Genomic DNA, 20,791 nt, shown 5'->3' with positions numbered 1-20,791 from the left:
GTAATACATTCAAGAGATATACGTAAATACAAGCACGCATACACACAGTACATACACTGCCTACATACCCACATAACCAAATGCATGCATACATAGAACTATTTATGTGCTGCTTTTTGGATATGAGCATTTTATTTGTAGTTTGCTTTAAAGAAACAAATTGTGTAACTGTCATGGAATTGATTCTTGGACTCGTGTTAAGTTATTGATTATTGAATTCCATTTGACAGTTTCCAGCAGCTTCCGAAGCTGGAGAGCTGCCCAAACCTGACTGAACTGGACCTGCAGATAAAGAAGTTACGTGATTCTGCAGTGGCCAACATGAAGCAAATGGCCGAACACAAGAAGAACGCAATAATTGACGTCAAAGCCACTATCGGCGACATCGAAGACTGGTTGGACAGACTCAAGCAACTGGCAGAGGAGGTCAGGAGAGAAACCATCCATGACTATAACATTGGGTCGTGACCCATGTTTGGGTTATATTTATGCATTAATTACAAGCCAATGTTTATGGGTCGCGAGTAAATGTACACAAATATATATTTTATTTCAAAAATGTAAAGTTTTTACTTCCAGTGGCTATGCGCACAGACACACACAGCGGACCCATTTTTAGATGGCTAAAAAAAATGCTTACAAGTTACAACCAAGATTAATCTTTCTCTCTTTCTCTGTCTCCCTCTCGCTCCTTCAGCCTCAGAACAGCATGCCAGATATTATCATATGGATGTTGAAAGGAGAGACACGGGTGGCGTACGCCCGCATACCGGCCAACCAGATTCTCTACTCGCTCAATGAGCAGGCCTGTGGGAAGTACTGTGGAAAGACCCAGACCATCTTCATGCAGGTACCAGTCCAGTCCTGAAACAACAGCTTTTCTAAAACCTTATTGGGCCTGATTCACTAAGCTGTTCCTAAATAGTGACTAAATAAAGTGACTAAAGGGGTGCGTATTTTTGATACAAACTGTATTGCACAAACTGACATGCGATTCACCAAACGGTGTGTACAGCCTTGATATGTGTTTATCGCAGGTCCTCCTAATTTTTGTCTGACAGTCAGAAGCGGGTTCACGTGGAGAATCATTTGCATTGCTCCACGCCGCATTTAATACCATAAAAGGCAACCGGAAACGTCTGTCAGAAGTAAAACGTCACCACTCCTGAAAATGGACAGATCTACAAGCTTACAGCACGGCAGGACGCACCCACTTGACAACTTGTAGATCAGCGCAAGCAAACGTTAATAAAGTAAATCACCAACTCTCAGGTTTAATGAGAAAAAGAAGTTGCTTTACAAAGTTTAACCTCACAACCAAAGGCTAATAAAACTTGGAATGGATATTATATGAGCCCTTTCTGAACAATTGCTCACTCACTTTTGCCGAGGTAAAAAGATGATACTGGAATCCGCCAATATCCAATTTTATCAGAGGTCTAATTGATTACTGAGGGGATTCTGTCCTTTGGAGAAAAAAAAGTGGTTGAATTTGCGTCATGTCTATAATATGCATCCAAGCAATAGATTGTTTGACACATTTTTTCTTTCTTTTTTATGTGTTGACAAATGTTAGGCACATACATATTTTATTTGAGGTTTGGCACAATTGTAATTGATTTTGCGTGAACAATAAGGCATTCTAATGACATACGCAAGCTTTGGTCCCATGTAAGTCTGACTCCGAGCAGACGTGAGAACGAGCAGAGCTTTGTAAAAAATCATGGGCAAAAAAAATCCTTTACTTTCAAAATCAGGGCATAGACAGCATAGTGAATCAGGCCTATTGTCTTTTGCTGAAAAGAATGAATGAATGACATTTCTAAATAAAATACTAATGCAAACTTGTGTTGTTTGTTAGTATCCCATGGACAAGAACAAAGGTGTTAAGATCCCTGTTCAGCTTCGTGTCAACATGTGGCTGGGTCTATCTGTCCATGAGAAGAACTTCAACAGCTTCTCTGAGGGAGCCTTCAGTGTTTTTGTTGAAATGGTATCTATAGCACTGTTGTTTTTGAGTTGCAAAGTAATTGTTATATCAAAGCATATAGCAAAGATTGTTATATCCATTGTATTGAAAGCAATCCACGAGCATGCTTGTTCTCTCTCTCTCTCTCTCTCTCTCTCTCTCTCTCTCTCTCTCTCTCTCTCTCTCTCTCTCTCTCTCTCTCTCTCTCTCCCTTTCTCTCTTCCTCTGTCCCTCTCTCTAGTATGAGAACCAGGCCTGTGTGCTGCCTGGGGAGTGGGGAACCACGTGTCTGATTAACCGGCATGCATTCTCAGACGTGACAGGGAAGGTGAAACTCAAAAAGGAGTGTTTCGTTCTCCCAAGCGGATGGCAATGGGAGAAAGAAGACGACTGGGTTGTTGACCCTGAGAGATGGTAAGTATCAGTACACACACATACACATACACGCCCGTGCTTTAGGGCTTCTAGGTCTTCAAGTACATGCATTGGTACACAAGTTTAGGTCTCATGCAAGTCTGCTGTGTGTGTGTGTGTGTGTGTGTGTGTGTGTGTGTGTGTGTGTGTGTGTGTGTGTGTGTGTGTGTGTGTGTGTGTGTGTGTGTGCGCGCGCGCGTGCATCCATTCAGCCTGCTCACCGAGGCTGACGCCGGCCACACTGAGTTCACTGATAAAGTTTTCGAGAACGAGACACGTTCCCCTGGTGGGAAGTGGAAGTCTGCAGCAGAGCCCTACACTGATGTGGTGAGATCTTTGATATTTACTGTACATGAACAAGCAACACACACACACACACACACACACACACACACACACACAGCACCACCATGTGTAGAAATGGACAACATATTTCCCTTTCATATACTTACTACTACTAGTACATACTCATATACTTACTAGTACTAATACTACATATAACATGTTATCTGTCACCCCTGTCTTGTTATGTAAATAACTGAACAAGGCGGCTTGGCTATGAGTGGAGACTTCCCTGACTTCCCGTAGCCTAGCTGACACGTATCCCATAGCCATGTGTCTGGGATTATGAATTCACAAAGGTAACATCCTGTTGTCTGTGATTTGGGGATGGATTCCTTGGGCTGCTGGCAGCGTGCGCACAAAATATGACACTGATGTGTGCAGTAGTTCATGAGATTAGCTGCTCACAAACAAACACACAGACCAACGGGGTGAAAATAATCCTCCCCCCACACATCTCCCTGGCAGAGACAATACTTTTTTTTTTCTTTTTGCATTGTGTAGAATGGAGAAAAGGCCCGGATGCCAGGAGACTTTGAATGTCCCCCAGGATGGAGTTGGGAGGATAAGTGGAGCTTTGACAGCAACAGAGCTGTAGATGAGAGAGGTATGATAGGACACAGCTGAAACAACAACTTATCTGAATCGGATATTATAGTCATATTGTATGTATTCCTATTATGCGTGTCACATTAAGATACATATATTCTTATGTTTTACATATGCGCAGTATGTGTGCATGTAAGGTAAGATAAGATAAGATAAACGTAAGATCAAATAAGATAAAACGTTATTGATCTCCGTGGGAAAATTCTGGTGTGGTTTCATGTGTATTGGGGCGGCAGTGGCTCAGGAGGTAGAGCGGCCGCTTGGGAACTGGAAGATTCCCCGTTCGATCCCGGGCTCCCCCAGAGTTAGTGTCGAAGTGTCCTTGAGCAAGACACTGAACCCCTAATTGCTCCCGATGAGAAGGTTGGTGCCTTGCATGGTTTCCTCCGCCATCGGTGTTTGCGTATGTGTGTGTGAATGGGTGAATGTAATGCACAATCATTGTAAAGCGCCTTGGATAAAGGCACTATATAAATGCACCATTTATGTGTATTTCTTGCCACCAGGCTGGGAGTACGGAGTCACCATTCCCCCAGATGATAAACCCAAATCCTGGGTGGCAACAGAAAAGATGAACCATGTCCATCGCAGGAGGAGACTCATAAGACCAAGGAAGAAGACATCTGACTCTACAGCTCTTATGGAGGTGAAGAGGAAGATGAGAAGTGGAAGGGACATATAGGCAGAGCGTAGACATTGAGGACGATGTTTCATGACTAGTGTTTTGCAATTCTCCTATTTTCTTTTTTCTACAGAGGCTGGATCAAGGTGAAGAATCCAGGTGGGAATACTCCTCTTTGATTGGCTGGAAGTCCCACAGGACGGAGCGCACGTCTGACGTGTACCGCCGTCGGCGCTGGCGTAGAAAGATGGCGCCTTCAAACTGCACGGGAGCTTCTGACATCTTCAGACTGGAGGGGGCACTGGTTGGTATCGCTTCTGTTATGCTCAAATTAAGAACTATGTCTTGAGTCATTTTGAAGAAAAGTTTGATAAACTGTTTTATTAAAGCGTTGTTATTTTTGTATTCAAAGGGGGTTGATGTTGATGAGAATGCCAGTAAAAAAGTTGCAGACAAGCTATCTGGTGCCAACACACCCACAGTTTCCTGTCACTTTGACCGTACGTATTCCTACTAGTTCCATGCTACTTCACTGGCACACATTAAACATGTCTGGCCTCTCTCCACTTCCTTCCGGGAAGACGAGAAAGTGGCACTCTGCAGAGCGCATGCAAGTTGGCCTACCTCCGCCAGGCCTGTTGCAATAGGTTCTGATGATACGTCGGTGAGCTGGATGAGATCCTACCTGGAAGGGAGGGAGCAAGTGGTGGAAGTAAACGGCACCCTGTCCCCTCCCCTCCCAGTGACTTGTGGTGTTCTGCAAGGAAGTATACTAGGACCTTTACTCAGGGGCGGCCTTAATGATCTGGGGGCCCGTTTCAAGAGCTCATATGGGGGCCCCATATGCACCCCCCCAAAAAAAAAAAAAAAAAAAAAAAAAAATTTTTTTTTTTTTTTTTTTTTTAATTAAAAAAAATTTGTGGACTGAAGTTGGTTTGCTTCCACAATCCATAATGATGCATTTTCGAACTAAATTAATTAGGCTATCTGCACTTCCACCATGGACAGACAGCTAAAACAACTCACTCACATGATTCACTTGAGCTGAGCCCTGATTCAATCAGATCTACATCATCTTCTTGTATGAAATTCTTGGACGTCGGCCAGCCACAGGCGGGCCCCGGACTGGGATGCGAGTAAAAAAATATATAAAAAAAAAAAAAAAAAAAAAAAAAAAAGTTTTTTTTTTTTTTTTTTTTGGGGGGGGCCCCCTGAGGTTGGGGGCCCGTTTCAATTGAAACGGGTGAAACATAGGAAAGGCCGCCACTGCCTTTACTGTTCCTGATATATGTGAACGATATGTCTTCAGCTTGCGACTGCAAACTGTTCCTGTTCGCAGATGACTCGGCTCTGCTGGTCTCGGACAGGGACAGGCTGCAGGTTGAGAAAACTCTCAGCTCTGAACTCGACAAGATCCGTATCTGGCTCTCCGACAACAAACTATCATTACACCTGGGTAAAACTGAATCCATCCTCTTTGGGTCCAGTTCTAACCTTAGCAAGGCTGAGAGTTTCACGATCAAAGCGGGTGATGATGTTATCACAAGAAAGGAGGAAATTACCTACCTGGGTTCCATCTTGGAGGCAAACCCAAGAGTGATCAAAAAGGTCAACCAAAGAACACGCTTTTTGTATATGATTGGCCGTCTAGTCAGTAAGAATACTCTGAAGATTCTTGCAGGGGCCCTCATACAAGGTTATTACGATTATGCATGCTCCTCATGGTATCACAGCACCACCAAGGCCTTAAAAACAAGGCTCCATACATCCCAAAACAAACTAGTAAGGGTACTTCTTGGCCTCAATCACAAAACCCATCTAACCCCTGGTCATTTTGCTAGGATTGGATGGCTTAGGGTTGAGGACAGAGTACAGCAACTTACAATGGGGTGGTTTTCAAGATACACCACAAAATTGGTATCCCCCTGTATTTGTCAAAATACTTCATTAACGTTAATGAAGTCCACGATCATAACACCAGAGGCAGCTCCACGAATCATGTTCAACCCAGATTTGGCTCAACAAAGGGAATGAACTCGTTCTCACGCTATTCAACAAAAATGTCGAATGCCCTACCAAAAGGAGTAAAGGAGTGTAAAACCCTACTCACTTTCAAAACTGTCCTAAAGATACTGTACACCTTCAGGAAGCTGCAATTCGAAAATGGCCCCTGTCTAAGTCTTAACCCACCCCCCCGCCCAACCCCCCCTCCCCATTTTTTTTTCCTTCTCTTGTACATATTTTTTGATTGTATGACGTTCTGTATAGTAGTGTGTATACAGTATATGTCCGTCTCTTATATGGCATCATGATTTGTGTGCATGGGGATCTCATCTTAAACAAGCTCAGTGCTTAATGTAGACCTTGTATTGTGAATTTGTACTTCCATGTACTGTTGTTCTCATGTCTTACTAAATAAAGTACATCAATCAATCAATCAATCAATCAATCAATCAGATGCAGGGAGTAAATAGTGTTTCTACGACATATGGTTGAACTTTTCATGTCATTCACATTTGTGCTGCTCTATGGCACAAGTGTTTTTAGAGATTGTGTAGTGGTTTGTGAGAGTTTTGGACAAAAACTGTAGATGTACTGTAGTAGCAAAAAGTGTGAAAAATGTAGTTATGATCCAAGGAATGTTGTATTGTATAACCTCTAGTTCAGGAGCTATAGGACAAGGCCTGGCGCAGTAATTACATTTTGGGGGAAATCTGTTAAAATAGGCTGACCTTGCTAATTAGCAGTGTATCAAGCCTGCTGTAATATTACATTTGTTGTTTGTTTAATGAATAAGTGGTTATTATGGTTTACTATGCTGATACAAATCATCTCCCATCAGGGTCATACATGTATCATCTTAGAGTCTATGTGTATCAGGCCAAGAATCTCTGTGCCATGGACCAGGACAGTTCCGGTAAAGTAAGTTCAGGTAAAAGAAGAGCGATGACAACTGTCAGTCTGTCAATCTTACAGTGCAAAGAAGCTAAACATTATAATAATTTGTCATAATTCAAGTATTTTTCTCCACACACATCCAAGCTCACACATTTAACCATGTTGGTCTTCCCCAGATCCCTACGCCCATGTGTCATTCCTGCATGTCAGTAAGACCACTGAGACCATAAAAGCTAATCTGAACCCCACCTGGGATCAGACACTGATCTTTGAGGACGTTCAAATGTATGGAGACCCAGAGGCCATCGCCCACAACCCTCCTGGCGTGGTCCTGGAGCTGTATGACAAAGATCAAGTGGTATGCGAGTTCAACCAGACCACATCACACCTGTCCTCCACGACCTTCACTGGCTCCCAGTCAAAATACTGATCAACACCTACAGTACAAGACCCTCAACAACCAAGCTCCCCCTACCTCTCTGACCTCCTTCACTACTACGCCCCGTCCCTTTTCAGACTTGCATTCCCCACCTAATTCTTACCCCCCGCGCCCCCCCCTCCTTTGACTTTTAACTGCAATGTTTGTGTTTGATAGTCTTAATAAGGTCGATGTCGCTGGAAATGCGCTACACAATTTGGATGCATTATTACTATTATCACTTCCATGCTTCCAGAAAATTATATAAAATATGTTCTATTGTATTGCAAGAGTCATAGTTTACTGTCAATATGATTTCCACTTTTATCAGTCTTTGGGTATTATTGCCTGTGTTTGGTCTTTGTGCTCCATGCTTATCTTATCTTATCTTATCTTATCCAGGGTAAGGATGATCCCATGGGCCGCTGTATCTGCCCTCCTGTAGTGAAGCTGAACCCAGGTGGGGCCGCCACGCCGCAGTTGCAGTGGTTGCCCGTCACCAAGCTGCAGTGGTTCCCCGTCACCAGGAAAGGCCGTGGTGCTGGGCAAGTCCTTGTGGCCGCAGAGCTCCTACTAAAGGACAAGGTAGAGAAGAACACATTTATACCCAAGACTGAATGATACTTCTTCCAAATGTAATTTAACCCATTAAAACCACTGGAACGCATCTGTGTAACCACTTTAACCATTATTTTATACTTTGGCTATTCAAACAAGCAGATAAACAAGCTCATAGTGCTATTTTTGAAAAATCTTGAAAATTTGTAGCAATCTTTGAATATATATATATTTTTAAAGCGAACATTTTTAACTCAAGTCTTTGCTTCTAGGGGTCCCTGGAACAACATATTTGGAGATGGTGGTCCATGGCCAAATACGTATCATTTTGGGGGTCCTTGACATTAAAAAGTTTGAGAACGACTGATATTTTTTCCCCCCAAAAAAATTAGCATTTAGAAGACATTTGTAGAATCCCCAGAAGCAAAGACTTGAGTTAAAAATGTTCGCTTTCAAAAAAATATATATATTCAAAGATTTGCACAAATCTTCACGATTTAAAAGAAATGGCAAATCTACAAGCTCATAGCGTGGCACTCTGTGAACTTGTGTATCTGCCATTTTTGAATAGCCCAAAGAAATCTAAAATGACAGAGACATGTTCCCGGATTGAATGGGTATGTAAGCATCAGAGTCTAAAATTATACCATTTTGAATCTAAAACAAACGCTAACGTTAGGCTGCTTGACCTCCAGGACACTGAAGGAGACCTGCCCCTGGTCCCTCCCAGGCGGGGAGATCTGTACCAGGTACCTCCGGGCATCAAACCTGTGGTGCAGCGTACTGCTATAGAGGTACTGCCCCCCCCCCCCCCCCCTTGCTTTGTGCCGGTCTCTCTTATCTTCAACTTGAACTCAACCTCACTGTATTTTTTACGTCACAATTGCGTGACGTTGCAAAACGTTGTGAGATTGTTCATATTTTAACTTTTTTTTAAGTTGAGGAGTTTTTTTTTTCTTATGGCATAATTAACCCTTCAGGGGTGGTTGTGGTTATACATAAAACCATCACAGACCTTCACAGGTTATGGAAAGTTTCAGGTTATGGAAGATTCTTGGGTTTCCCTTTGTAACCAAAAAGAGCTCAGGTGTGTGTGTGTGTGTGTGTGTGTGTGTGTGTGTGTGTGTGTGTGTGTGTGTGTGTGTGTGTGTGTGTGTGTGTGTGTGTGTGTGTGTGTGTGTGTGTGTGTGTGTGTGTGTGCGTAAGTGCGTGCGTGCGTGCGTGCGTGCGTGTGTCCGTCCAGATCTTGGCCTGGGGTTTGAGGAACATGAAGACCTACCAACTGGCCACGGTTTCTTCTCCCAGTTTGATAGTGGAATGTGGTGGTGAGATTGTTCAAACCGCTGTCATCAGGAACTTCAAGAAGAACCCCAACTTCCCTGAATCTGTGCTGCTCCTCAAAGTGGTACTACTGGCCCTCAGCATGTGTTGAACCTGTCGTACAGTTGTATAACTGTTTTACACATCGATACACATAGATATTCTGTGTATCCCCTCACAGAGTCTTTCCTCTGTAATTAGGACCTGCCTACAGAGGAGATGTACACCCCTCCCATCGTGCTGAAGGTAATCGACAATCGACCCTTTGGCAGGAAACCCATTGTGGGTCAGTGCACCATCGACTCCCTGGAGAAGTACCGCTGTGACCCAACAGTGAGCAACAGCAATGCTGGCATGTCTGCTAGACGTAGACTGGAATCTCTCGAGGCACGTCCCCAGGGAGATATCGTCATCGACACAAAACCAAAGGTTCATATTGTACTTAATCCCTTATTAAGGGATGCACAGGGGGATATTATCTCTCCCCTGTGCATCTGCAGACAGAAAATGTGAAACTATATACAGATAATATGGGCTTAAATTAGTGGCAATAATATTTTGTACTTGTAAAAATAATTTGTATTTGTAAACACATTTTGCATTTGTAAAAAAAATATTTGTACTCGTAAAAATAATATGTACTCGTAAAAATATTTTTTGCATTCGTAAAAAAAATATTTGTACTCGTAAAAATAATATGTACTCGTAAATAAAATATTTGTCTTCGTAAATAAAATATTTGTATTCGTAAATAAGATATTTGTTTTCGTAAATAAAATATTTGTCTTCGTAAAACAAAGTTTTGTATTCGTAAGATAAAAATGTGTGTTGTAATTGTAGAATTACATTTCCAATGAACATTGTGACCAGAAAAAAACAACAGCTTGCTCGCTCGAAGATCTGTTCTACGGGTTGCAAAACTTTATTTTTGGCACTCTGCACTTCCGGGTCTGAGCCAATCACGTGAGGCCTTTTCCACTACCCAATCATAAAGCTCCATAGGTCTCCATGGCAACATGGCAAACGGGGTTGCCATGTTGCAACCCCAAGAGTTTTAACTGCAACATAATTCCATTGCTCAGGAAATAAACAACGGATTACAATAATATAACATTCCCTATAATCAGTAACATGTAGGTGATACCTATGTATATCAAATATGGTTTTATTGAAAGACAATCAAAGGCTAGATCGAGTTTAGAAAGCAAACAGGTCATGTCTGGGGGCCTCAGTGCGGCTGCAGAGTTTGATTGAGTGTGAGACTAGGACCCACACGCTATAAAAGCCCCCTTTACGTTTTGGCCTATAACTCTTGAACCGTAGGTCGTAAAATAAAAATATTTTTTACCCTAGATTCCTTGGGTCATGACGCAACTCCCAATATAGGCCACGCCCATTTGCGCTAGGATATATTTTCCGCCATTTTGAATTTTCTTCAAAACACACTTTTAGCTCCTCCTCCCACATATTTTGTCCACATTTCACAAAAATCGGTACACATGATCTCTGGACCCATGCGATAAACATCTCCAAACCGGATTTTGATAGTCCATACGGTTCTTCCATAAATGGCTTCCAAAATTTGCGGGAGGGGCCTGTTTTACAAAAAAGCCCCCACCCCCCCCTCCTCCTCCAACATTATAGGCTTGACAGCACTGCTACTGACCTATAGGGTGTACCAACGTCGCGTCACCAAAAGTTCGCCACGCCCACCTTTTCGATGCTACAGCCCTTGAGGGGTCAGACTGTACATAGAGACACGCTTAAGACTAGAGAGTGACGGTGGTTTGTGTTTGTAAACATTAACTTCTTTGCCGACTACATATCATTGCACATTGCACATGTGTGGCTGGTCTATGAGAAAGTTGTCGCAACTCTCCTCTTCAAGATTGAATACAGTTTGAGGCTAACAATGTAGGCTATTCAAGAGACGTAGTATGGCTTGGATCTCAGCTGTACCACACAAAGATTTAACGTTCAAGAACCTACCCAAATACAGCCGTGTTTGTTCACGTCATTTTCTCAAAGGTACATTTTTACCAAAAACATGAAACTGCTATTTTGTTTCTGCTAACTAAAAGTAACTAGGTAATGCAACTATAGGGTGGTCCAAAGTGTTAAGTGACTTTTTTCCCCTCTCTAACGATTTGACACGCGGGCTGCTCTGCTCATAGACCGAACATTCCACTACCGTGCGAGGTCTCCAACTTTAATAAAAACTAGACGCCTAGCAATTCTGGGAAATTGCAAAGTGTGGTTGCGCCGACACCGGTCGCGGGTCTCGGCCGCCGGGACTCGAGGGATACGCCGGGAGGAATACCGTCGCAGGCCGCGCGACGTGCCATTCGAATCGGGTGCCGGTCGGATCCTGCCTTCGTGATACGTGCTGTTTTGATTTTAAGAAATAGGCCCCTCCCACTAAATAAATAGGCCCCTCCCACAAATGTAACGGGCCAATCATATTGTTACGTCACTCCTGATATCGCTTTTATTACATTTTGAAAGGATTGTTCCCCCCAAAAATCATGTTTTTGCATCAAACGGTTACGTTTTGTGCATTTGTGAGGCGGTCAAAGTGGAAATGCTTTTGGGGATTCGTTGAGTAAACCACCCTCGACATGTGATTTAAATTTGGGATTGACCGGACGTTTCGTTCGTGATTTCTGGCATTTTTGGTAAAACAGGCCCCTCCCACTAACTTTGGAAGCCATTTACGGACGAACAGTAAGGATTATCAAAATGCTGTTTGGATATGTTTATCGCATAGGCCCAGAGATCATGTGTACCGATTTTTGTGAAATTTGGACAAAATATGTGGGAGGAGGAGCTAAAAGTGTGTTTTGAAGAAAATTCAAAATGGCGGAAAATTATCCTGACGCAAATGGGCGTGGCCTATATGGGGAGTTAGATTTTTATTTTACGACCTACGGTTCAAAAGTTATAGGCCAAAACGTAAAGGGGGCTTTTATAGCGCCACCATGAGGCCGACTGGTGTATTTCTTTTTTTTCTTTTTTTATGAACCTCCCCTCCAAGTCTTGTAACTCTAGCCCTTACAGTTTCTGGAAAAAAAATACTTGAAATCGAGTTTTTAAATTTTCCCATCAAAGTGGATGGGGAAATTTAATGCACTAATAAATTAATATCAATTAAACTGTGTAACTAATCTCTTAGCAAAATACATGCGCACGATTCCCGATGAAGCCGCTCATTTTGACATATGGCATGTGGGTAGTCTCACACTCAATCAAACTCTGCAGCCGCACTGAGGCCCCCAGACATGACCTGTTTGCTTTCTAAACTCGATCTAGCCTTTGATTGCCTTTCAATAAAACCATATTTGATAGACATAGGTATCACCTACATGTTACTGATTAAAGGGAATGTTATATTATTGTAATCCGTTGTTTATTTCCTGAGCAATGGAATTATGTTGCAGTTAAAACTCTTGGGGTTGCAACATGGCAACCCCGTTTGCCATGTTGCCATGGAGACCTATGGAGCTTTATGATTGGGTAGTGGAAAAGGCCTCACGTGATTGGCTCAGACCCGGAAGTGCAGAGTGCCAAAAATAAAGTTTTGCAACCCGTAGAACAGATCTTCGAGCGAGCAAGCTGTTGTTTTTTTCTGGTCACAATGTTCATTGGAAATGTAATTCTACAATTACAACACACATTTTTATCTTACGAATACAAAACTTTGTTTTACGAAGACAAATATTTTATTTACGAATACAAATATCTTATTTACAAATACAAATATTTTATTTACGAAGACAAATATTTTATTTACGAGTACATATTATTTTTACGAGTACAAATATTTTTTTACGAATGCAAAAAATATTTTTACTAGTACATATTATTTTTACGAGTACAAATATTTTTTTTACAAACGCAAAATGTGTTTACAAATACAAATTATTTTTACAAGTACAAAATATTATTGGCACTAATTTAAGCCCATAAGATAAAGCAACTAAGAAAATTAAATATATATACGGTATATTATACATTTCTTTCTTATAGGAGGAGGAGGATGTAGACTGGTGGACTAAATTCTATGCCTCCAATGAAGAGCAGGAGAAGTGTGGACCTTACCTCGAAAAAGGATATGATACCTTACAGGTGAAGACATCACAGTTCTCCAAATGTTGTCAAGATAACAACACTCATAACACCAGACTACTGTGCTGTGTTCCCATGAAATCACATCTGTGTGTGTGTGTGTGTGTGTGTGTGTGTGTGTGTGTGTGTGTGTGTGTGTGTGTGTGTGTGTGGGTGGGTGGGTGGGTGGGTGGGTGTGTGTGTGTGTGCGCGTGCGCCTCAGGTGTATGGCTGTGAGCTAGAGAGGGTCCCAGACTTCCAGGGTCTGACTGATTTCTGCAGCACCTTTAAACTCCAGCGAGGAAAGACTGAAGAAGATGAGGATGACCCCTCAGTGGTTGGAGAGTTTAAGGTGATGCATTTAGTAGGAAACTGACAGAGCCTCTGCATGTTTTATCTCAGATAAAGACATGGACTGTATGCACCACCTGTATGAATGGGTGAGTGTAAATGAATGGGTGATTGTAATGCACATTATAAAGTGCTTATCGTCCGTGTACAGCTGCTGTTCCTGGCAATGGTCTGCCCTCTGGTGGTGCTTCTTATGAACGTCAATCTGGTGGTATTTTCTTACTGTTGTTGCTGACCACTCTTCTCTTTTTATTCCAGGGCTCATTCAAGATCTACCCCCTGTCTGATGACCCGGGTGTGCCTGCTCCTCCCCGTCAGTTCAGAGAACTGCCTGACAGTGCTCAGGAGTGTGTGGTCAGAATATATGTGGTGCGCTGCATTGACCTGCAGCCCAAAGACAACAACAGATTGGTAAGACTTATCTAAAGTTATGTAGCTGAAATGAAAACAACCATCTACCCCTTTCCTTGATTAAAACTATACTACTACATTAGATGTTCTGTGTTTTCAAGTAGGGATGCACCTGTAGGAATAATTACTGATCATATATAGCAAATATACAAATACTAGAGGTTTGGGCCGCTATGTGTCCCAAACACATACGTCGCACCGCCAATCCGACCAGTCATAGTGTCGGGGGCATCGTCAGAGTACCCGTTGTACCCGTCTGTGTGTGTCCCTTTTGTGCCCATATATGGAGATCCCTGATGTCATCAGTATATGCTCATATATTTGAATGCCCATATATGGGCATATTGGTTGGCTCGGTGGTTCTGGACAACTGGATATCCGAACTACTCGACTGCAGGCGCCACACTCCCTCGAGTCCTTGCCGCTGAACACGCCGAGTTTGAAGTCGGTCGGTCCCATGTATGCACATTACCATATATGGGCATAGTGGTCCAATCTGTGGCTCTGGACAACAGGATCTCTATCTGTCAGTCCTTGTCCCTTTCATGCCCATATATGGAGATCGCTGATGTCATCAGTATATGCCCACTTATGGGCATGCCCCCCTTTTGTGCCCATATATGGAGCTGACTGATTTCTTTGAGCCGATGAGGTTAGACAACACACTCCATATTTGGCCGTAGCTGCATTGGGAACTCCTTATATGGTTATGGCTGAGTCAGAGTGACGTCAGAGGTCCACCCGCCCTCCCATTAGCCAATTTTAAAATAGGATTTTGGAGTTCAGTGTTTTGTGCGTAGCCATCTAGGGAGATATTCAGATAGACCCCCTGGTGGACAGGTTGACACTAAGTAAGTAAGGTAAGTAAGTAGGCTTATTGTCGGTATCAGCCAGAGAAGTGGGAGTCTATCCCCATTTCATAATGCGCTAGACCCCTGGGAGATGTAATGCTGAGGTGGAGCGCAACACCTACCATCAGCTACCAGTATTTACCGCATGACTTGCCGCACCCAAGTCGTGCTACTACTCATAAGCTGAGTTGGCGGTGCCCGGGATGTGATTATGAAAAGCTAAGATGTTACAGTATGTCCCTTTTCTTTGTACTCATTTCAGAGTGACCCCTACATTAAGATTACTTTGGGAAGGAAAACAGTGGATGACTGTTTTAACTACAAACCAAAGACCCTCAATCCAGAGTTTGGGAGGTGAGACAATGATGTTTAAATGTCGCATTAATACTACATTGATTTTGAGTGATTTTATTTTCCGATTGCCATATTTTAGTTTAGAAACTAATACACATTGCATTTTATGTCTTCTTTTTTTGTCCAGGGTGTTTGAGCTGTCCTGCTTCCTGCCTCAAGACAAGGATCTAAAGGTCGCTGTGTATGACTATGACTTACTGAGCCGTGATGACAAAATCGGTGAGACCGTCATCGACCTGGAGAATAGGCTTTTTTCTCGGTTCAACTCTTCTTGTGGCCTGCCACAGTCTTACTGCATGTGAGTAGATACTGTTGGTGTATCTTTATGTGCATGTGTGTACATGTGTAGTCTCACAAACATGATCTTCCCTGATCTCCACTCTATCCTACTCTGACTGGTACTGCCGATCTATTTCCTTTATGGAATATTGTAATAAAAGTCAGAGGTTTTAAAATTTCAAATCCGTATTCATTTGTTTCAGCTCAGGGACCAACCGATGGAGAGACCAGCTGAAGCCTTCTCAGATCCTCCAGATCTTGGCCAAAATGAAGGACATCCGAGCTCCACGCATAGAGGCAGACGGCAGCTCACTGTCCTTTGCAGGAAAACAATACAGCCTTAAGGACTTTGGTACTTTCATTCACTAATGCAATGATCTTAGATTTTCTCCACTTTTCAAAATTGCATTCATATAAACCCTAGGTGGGGTTGGTGAAAGGGCCTCTCTGTGTGGAGTTTGCATGTTCTCCCCGTGTTCCCTAGGGTAGGTACCCTCACAAAAACATGCAGTAATCCTGGTCACTATACTGCCTCCCCCTGGCCAGCCGGGGCGCCTGATGGAGGGGAAAGGAACTGGTTGGAATAACGTGTTCCTTCCACGCGCTACGTCCAACCAGGGAAACTCTCCCCTGTCAGGTGACAAGAAGGTCAGTTGGCTCTCATGCATTGAAGGAGGCATGAGCTCGGCCCTGGCCTCCCTAGGTTGGCAGAGGGAAGGTAGTGCCCAGGATTACATAGACAATTGGCACTGGGTGTAAAAAATGGGGTTACAAAATCGTGGGATAAAAATTTAGGAAAATAAAAAAAAACTCCTGTGTATCTGTTGCTATTTACTGTGTGCGTGCGTGCGTGAGCGTGAGCGTGTGTGTGTGTGCGCGCGTTAAAAAGTGGTTCACATTCAAAATGGAGATCGGACCAAATAGTAAATATAACAAATAATAAAAGGTACATGGGTAATTGGAAGAAATTTCTTTTTTGAAACGGAAACTAATGTCTATGACAAAGGCAGAGAGACCCTTGACTTATACAGTGTGTTGTTTTTGTGTGTGACCCCCTGTTCTGTGTACAGAAGCTACAACAGTGATCCACCAGCATTTAGGCCCAGCCAGAGAAAGGCTGGCCCTGCATGTTCTCAGAACCCAGGGCTTGGTTCCAGAACATGTGGAAACTAGGACCCTGACCAGCTTGTACCAGCCTACACTGTCCCAGGTTAACAGCACACTGGAGTTAAACTGCATTATATAATGTATATACCTGTAGGTGTACATAGACAAATGGATACTTTATTGATCATGAAGGAAATTCCAGATGATGATCAATCATGCTGATAATGGCTTTTGTCACATGCGTATGTATGTAGGGCAGTATCCAGATGTGGGTGGACGTCTTCCCAAAGTACAGGGGCTCACCAGGACCTGCGGTTGTCATCACCCCACGAAAAGCCAAGAAGTAGGATCCCAATGACACAATCAAAGTTAAAACAGAAATAAGGTTCTGTGATGTGTTGAGGATTAAACATTATTGTTTGATTGAAACAGGTACAGCTTGCGGGCCATCGCTTCAAACGATGGCCCGCTGTGTGACTTTTTACACAATTTCTGTTCATTCATAGTCATACTGAATAAAAGATGGCTGTGCTGTGGTCAGCAACACACTCTGTCCCAGCAACACACTCTCTGTCCCAGCAACACACAGTATATACATACATGAACACAAGTACACAATTAGTTTAAATGTCACTGTTGTTGTCATTTGTCACCAGAACCATTAGAAGAAGAAGCAAGGAAGAAATAAAAATGGTAAGTTAATTTACAAACCAAAATAACACCAGATGTCAGTGTGTTTAAATGTATTGTAAACATTCACTGTAAGTACAAAGAAAACAGTAGGCATTCGTATTTGTACATGAATTCAGTTGTTTTAATATACATTAACCTTTTGCTGTTGTTGTTGTGTGTCTCATCTAACTTACTATTCTACATTCATCCGCAGCATGAAGCTACAAGTAGAGTGTGGAGCTGTGAGTCTGGAGCTGAAGGTGAGCTGATGCTACAGTATGAATAGATGTCTCTACTGCCCTTAAATTAGGCTTTAGAGGAAAGAAGATATTTGGTGTGGAGGGAAATACTTGCAGACCTAGTAAGGAGCCCTGGGGGAGCCTGGACTGCTAAATGTAAAGGATTTAAGTGGTTAAATCATAGAATGTTCAGAAGTTTCACCAACAATCAAATGTTCATTCCACTTATCTTCAGCGAGTGACTTTGTTGACCAACACCGGTCTAAGCTGATTCAGCGTGTGACCATGGTCAGTCCCATCCTGGATCTGCTCCTTAAAGAGGAGGCCATCACCCAAGAGGGCTACAATAATGTGAGGTCTAAGCCCACCACTCAGGAGATGATGAGGGAACTCTATACACTCCTGAACTCCAGAACATCTAAATACATTTTCTACAAAGGTCTTGAGGCACATCAGAAATGTCTTCTACATGATACGTAAGTAATTGTCATTTAAATTAATTTTCTATTAAAGGAATAGTTCACCCAAAAAATGCCTTATTTTCTATGAATTACACACCCCATGAAGCATTGAATTCATGGAGATTTGTTTGTTTTTTATGCATTCCTGAGCCCATAATTATATGGCCGCGAGTATTTCCGGTAGGAGACTCAAAGAGACTACCTTGAGTCTCCTATCGGATACATTAGCATCTTTCCACCGTAATGAAATTATTGGCTTAGGAATGCAACAAAAACTAAAAATTCTCCACAAATTCAATGCTCATGTGGTGTGTAATTGATCTCGCAACAAGAAAAGAAGGGAGAAGAAGAAGGCCCGTGCTGCCTGAAGGAAGTGACCAGTGGCTTAACTGGACACCTTCATATAACCCTCTTCCTTCAACAGGGGAGAAGACAGTCCAGTGGGGGTCAATGCCGTCCCCCAGCCCATCCTGGACCAGGACAGGGTTCTACCTGGTCGATACCATCCCGTAGAATAATGCTTAGCTCACTCTAAATGTGTTTTTCTGCTAAAAGCCATTTTCACATGTGCTGTCTCTGTAAGCTGATCAGATACTAGACAGTCAAGGTCACGCACCGTCTGCAGCTGGTGTGAGGTGGACACTGTGGGAAAATCTGTAGTGCTTTAAGGGATGGCAGTCAACCATGGCGTGTGGGAAGCGCTATTACCAGTCATGACAGTATGATGCGACGGACTGTACTATTTAACCCCCTGTGGCCCTGCGCTGGGATGCTTTTTTGAGACTAGAGACTTTGACGTTAGCTTCTGATTTTCTGTTACCGCAAGACTCTGCATAAACCTTATCCTCTATTTATGTAACTCACTTCTTAATAAATCCTTTTTTATTGAATTACATTTTTGTGCGACTCCTGCCTCCCTACTGCCTCATTAGCTGAGAAAGACATCCTGTTTTTGTCCTTTTTCCTGATATTTTGTGGTAAGCTGGTCTATACGATTGCTGCATGAATAGAAGCCTGCCTGGTATCTAGAGAGTTTTCTCTCTAATAGATACAGGCGAGGAACAGGCCCTGTCCCGGGCTAGGTTTCATTCTCAAGATATTTTCCTAGTGAAGATATCAATCTCTGTTAATGATTACTGAGAAAGGTGGCTTAGCACAAAGGCCACCTCGCCGAGTGGCCCTCACTTACTTTAAATCCTCATAAAAGCAGTATATAGAGCGCCACTCATGAGAGGCGTTTTTCCCAAAGGCTATCTGGTGATAAAACAGAGTGAGTGGAACTAGGCCTGTCACAGTTCATGTTGATACTAAGCAGAGCTGACAATAGATGTGTTCAACAACAGTTGGTAAAATGGACTCGAGATAAGTAGTACTTGTCTCAAGAGTGTCAATACATCTAAATCTAGATTTTATGGCTGATTCTGAGCAGTGCATTCACTGTCGGAAGCCACTTGTAATTCTGAGAATAGATCCTCTCAGTTGAACTCTGAGGCAGAGTTTATCCATTCTATATAAGTAGTAGTAGTAAAGTAAAATTCCTGTAGCTGGATAGGTGATAGCAAGCCTTGGTTCAAGTGGGGAATTTTGGGCCTAGTTGGCCCAGGGTCTGATTCCCTCGACAATTATCATGACAGGGTTGGAGTTTTCTGTTTTTATTGTGATGCTAACTTTGCATGTGGTAGCCTACATGCTAGATGATCTTCAAGAGACTTAGACTTTGTCTAATAAATGTATTTCAGTTAAGTTCATAATGCTTTGAAGATGTTAATTAAGTTGTTGTCAAATGTTTGGTCCTATAGAGCCTTCACTTTTTATATAGGATTGGTAGATTAATACATAATAGTTAGTATAACATGTTTTACATTCCACAGCAGGTACACTCAGTCGTCACTCAGTGCTATACACAATACAAAGGAGCAGCTCCATCTGTCTCAGGTCAGTGCTGTTTAAAGTTGATTGACTCTAAATGGAAACATTTCATTTAGGTTTAGATCTACTAGTTGAACTTATTGTCGTCACGTATCATCAGTGTTGTAGCCTGGGGTCGACGGGTGTTTCAGGTCTCACAACATACAGCCTCGCCCAGGTGACCCAGCTGGGGTTGATCAAGCCCCCGACTTACGTCCCAGTAGCTACCCACCGTATTAGGGCAAGACAGGGCCACTCAATCCACTTCTCCGGAACTACTCTGGCTGGGGGAGAGGAGAGGCTCTGGCAAATGGAGGGACTAGGCTCTGTGGATGGCCTCCTTCGTCTCACCAGGTCCAGGACATGAGCGTTACACCAGACTCCACCGTTCCAAACATTTCATTCTGGCGTGATGGTTTCTTAGGCCGTGGTGGTACTGCAGGGTCCACTAGCGGCTTGCTTGAATGGTCCTCCTTAAAAGGCCTCACCGTGGATTTGTTGGGCTTCTTCCTCACGGAAGACACAGGCTGGGGCGCTAACCCATACTGCTCCCGGATGCCGTCGACATTCCAGCTGTCAACCGTCTCTCCAATGGTCACCAAACTATTCCTGGTTGTCATATAGTCTATTCCTATGAGCCACTATAAATAGAATAACTATAAAGAAAAACATCACATGGATGCAACTGGGACGTATCATCAGTGTTGTAGCCTGGGGTCGACGGGTGTTTCGGGTCTCGCAACATACACCCTCGCCCATGACCCAGCCAGGGTTGATCAAGCCCCTGACTTATGTCCCAGTAGCTACCCACGGCCAGTCCTCTTAGGGAAAGACAGGGCCACTCAATCCACTACATCTCAGAGGCAAATATTGTACTTTTACTCCACTGCAATTATTTGAAAAC

General features: G+C 43.0%; 1 protein-coding gene across 1 annotated transcript in view; it reads left to right on the top strand.

Annotated features, from left to right (window-relative positions):
• LOC311058515 (myoferlin-like) overlaps positions 1-16,970 on the top strand; it is a gene marked incomplete at its 5' end in the record, with an annotated part of 33,195 nt that extends 16,225 nt beyond the window's left edge. Inside the window, 23 exons of the mRNA XM_084075976.1 lie at positions 231-426; positions 698-850; positions 1,862-1,993; positions 2,211-2,383; positions 2,596-2,710; positions 3,230-3,332; positions 3,841-3,980; positions 4,090-4,260; positions 4,369-4,456; positions 6,799-6,873; positions 7,031-7,212; positions 7,675-7,857; positions 8,526-8,624; positions 9,074-9,244; positions 9,352-9,579; positions 13,177-13,275; positions 13,478-13,606; positions 13,864-14,016; positions 15,130-15,221; positions 15,349-15,519; positions 15,704-15,852; positions 16,571-16,710; positions 16,862-16,970. Coding sequence (XP_083932102.1) covers positions 231-426; positions 698-850; positions 1,862-1,993; positions 2,211-2,383; positions 2,596-2,710; positions 3,230-3,332; positions 3,841-3,980; positions 4,090-4,260; positions 4,369-4,456; positions 6,799-6,873; positions 7,031-7,212; positions 7,675-7,857; positions 8,526-8,624; positions 9,074-9,244; positions 9,352-9,579; positions 13,177-13,275; positions 13,478-13,606; positions 13,864-14,016; positions 15,130-15,221; positions 15,349-15,519; positions 15,704-15,852; positions 16,571-16,710; positions 16,862-16,954 — 3,235 coding nt within the window. The 3' untranslated portion in view covers positions 16,955-16,970. The remainder of the gene's footprint in view (positions 1-230; positions 427-697; positions 851-1,861; positions 1,994-2,210; positions 2,384-2,595; positions 2,711-3,229; positions 3,333-3,840; positions 3,981-4,089; positions 4,261-4,368; positions 4,457-6,798; positions 6,874-7,030; positions 7,213-7,674; positions 7,858-8,525; positions 8,625-9,073; positions 9,245-9,351; positions 9,580-13,176; positions 13,276-13,477; positions 13,607-13,863; positions 14,017-15,129; positions 15,222-15,348; positions 15,520-15,703; positions 15,853-16,570; positions 16,711-16,861) is intronic.
• Positions 16,971-20,791: the final 3,821 nt, after the last annotated feature.

Source organism: Gymnoscopelus microlampas, assembly GCF_963454915.1.
Source record: "Gymnoscopelus microlampas genome assembly, chromosome: 13".
Lineage (NCBI taxonomy): Eukaryota > Metazoa > Chordata > Actinopteri > Myctophiformes > Myctophidae > Gymnoscopelus > Gymnoscopelus microlampas.
This window is presented reverse-complemented; position numbering and strand designations above follow the sequence as displayed.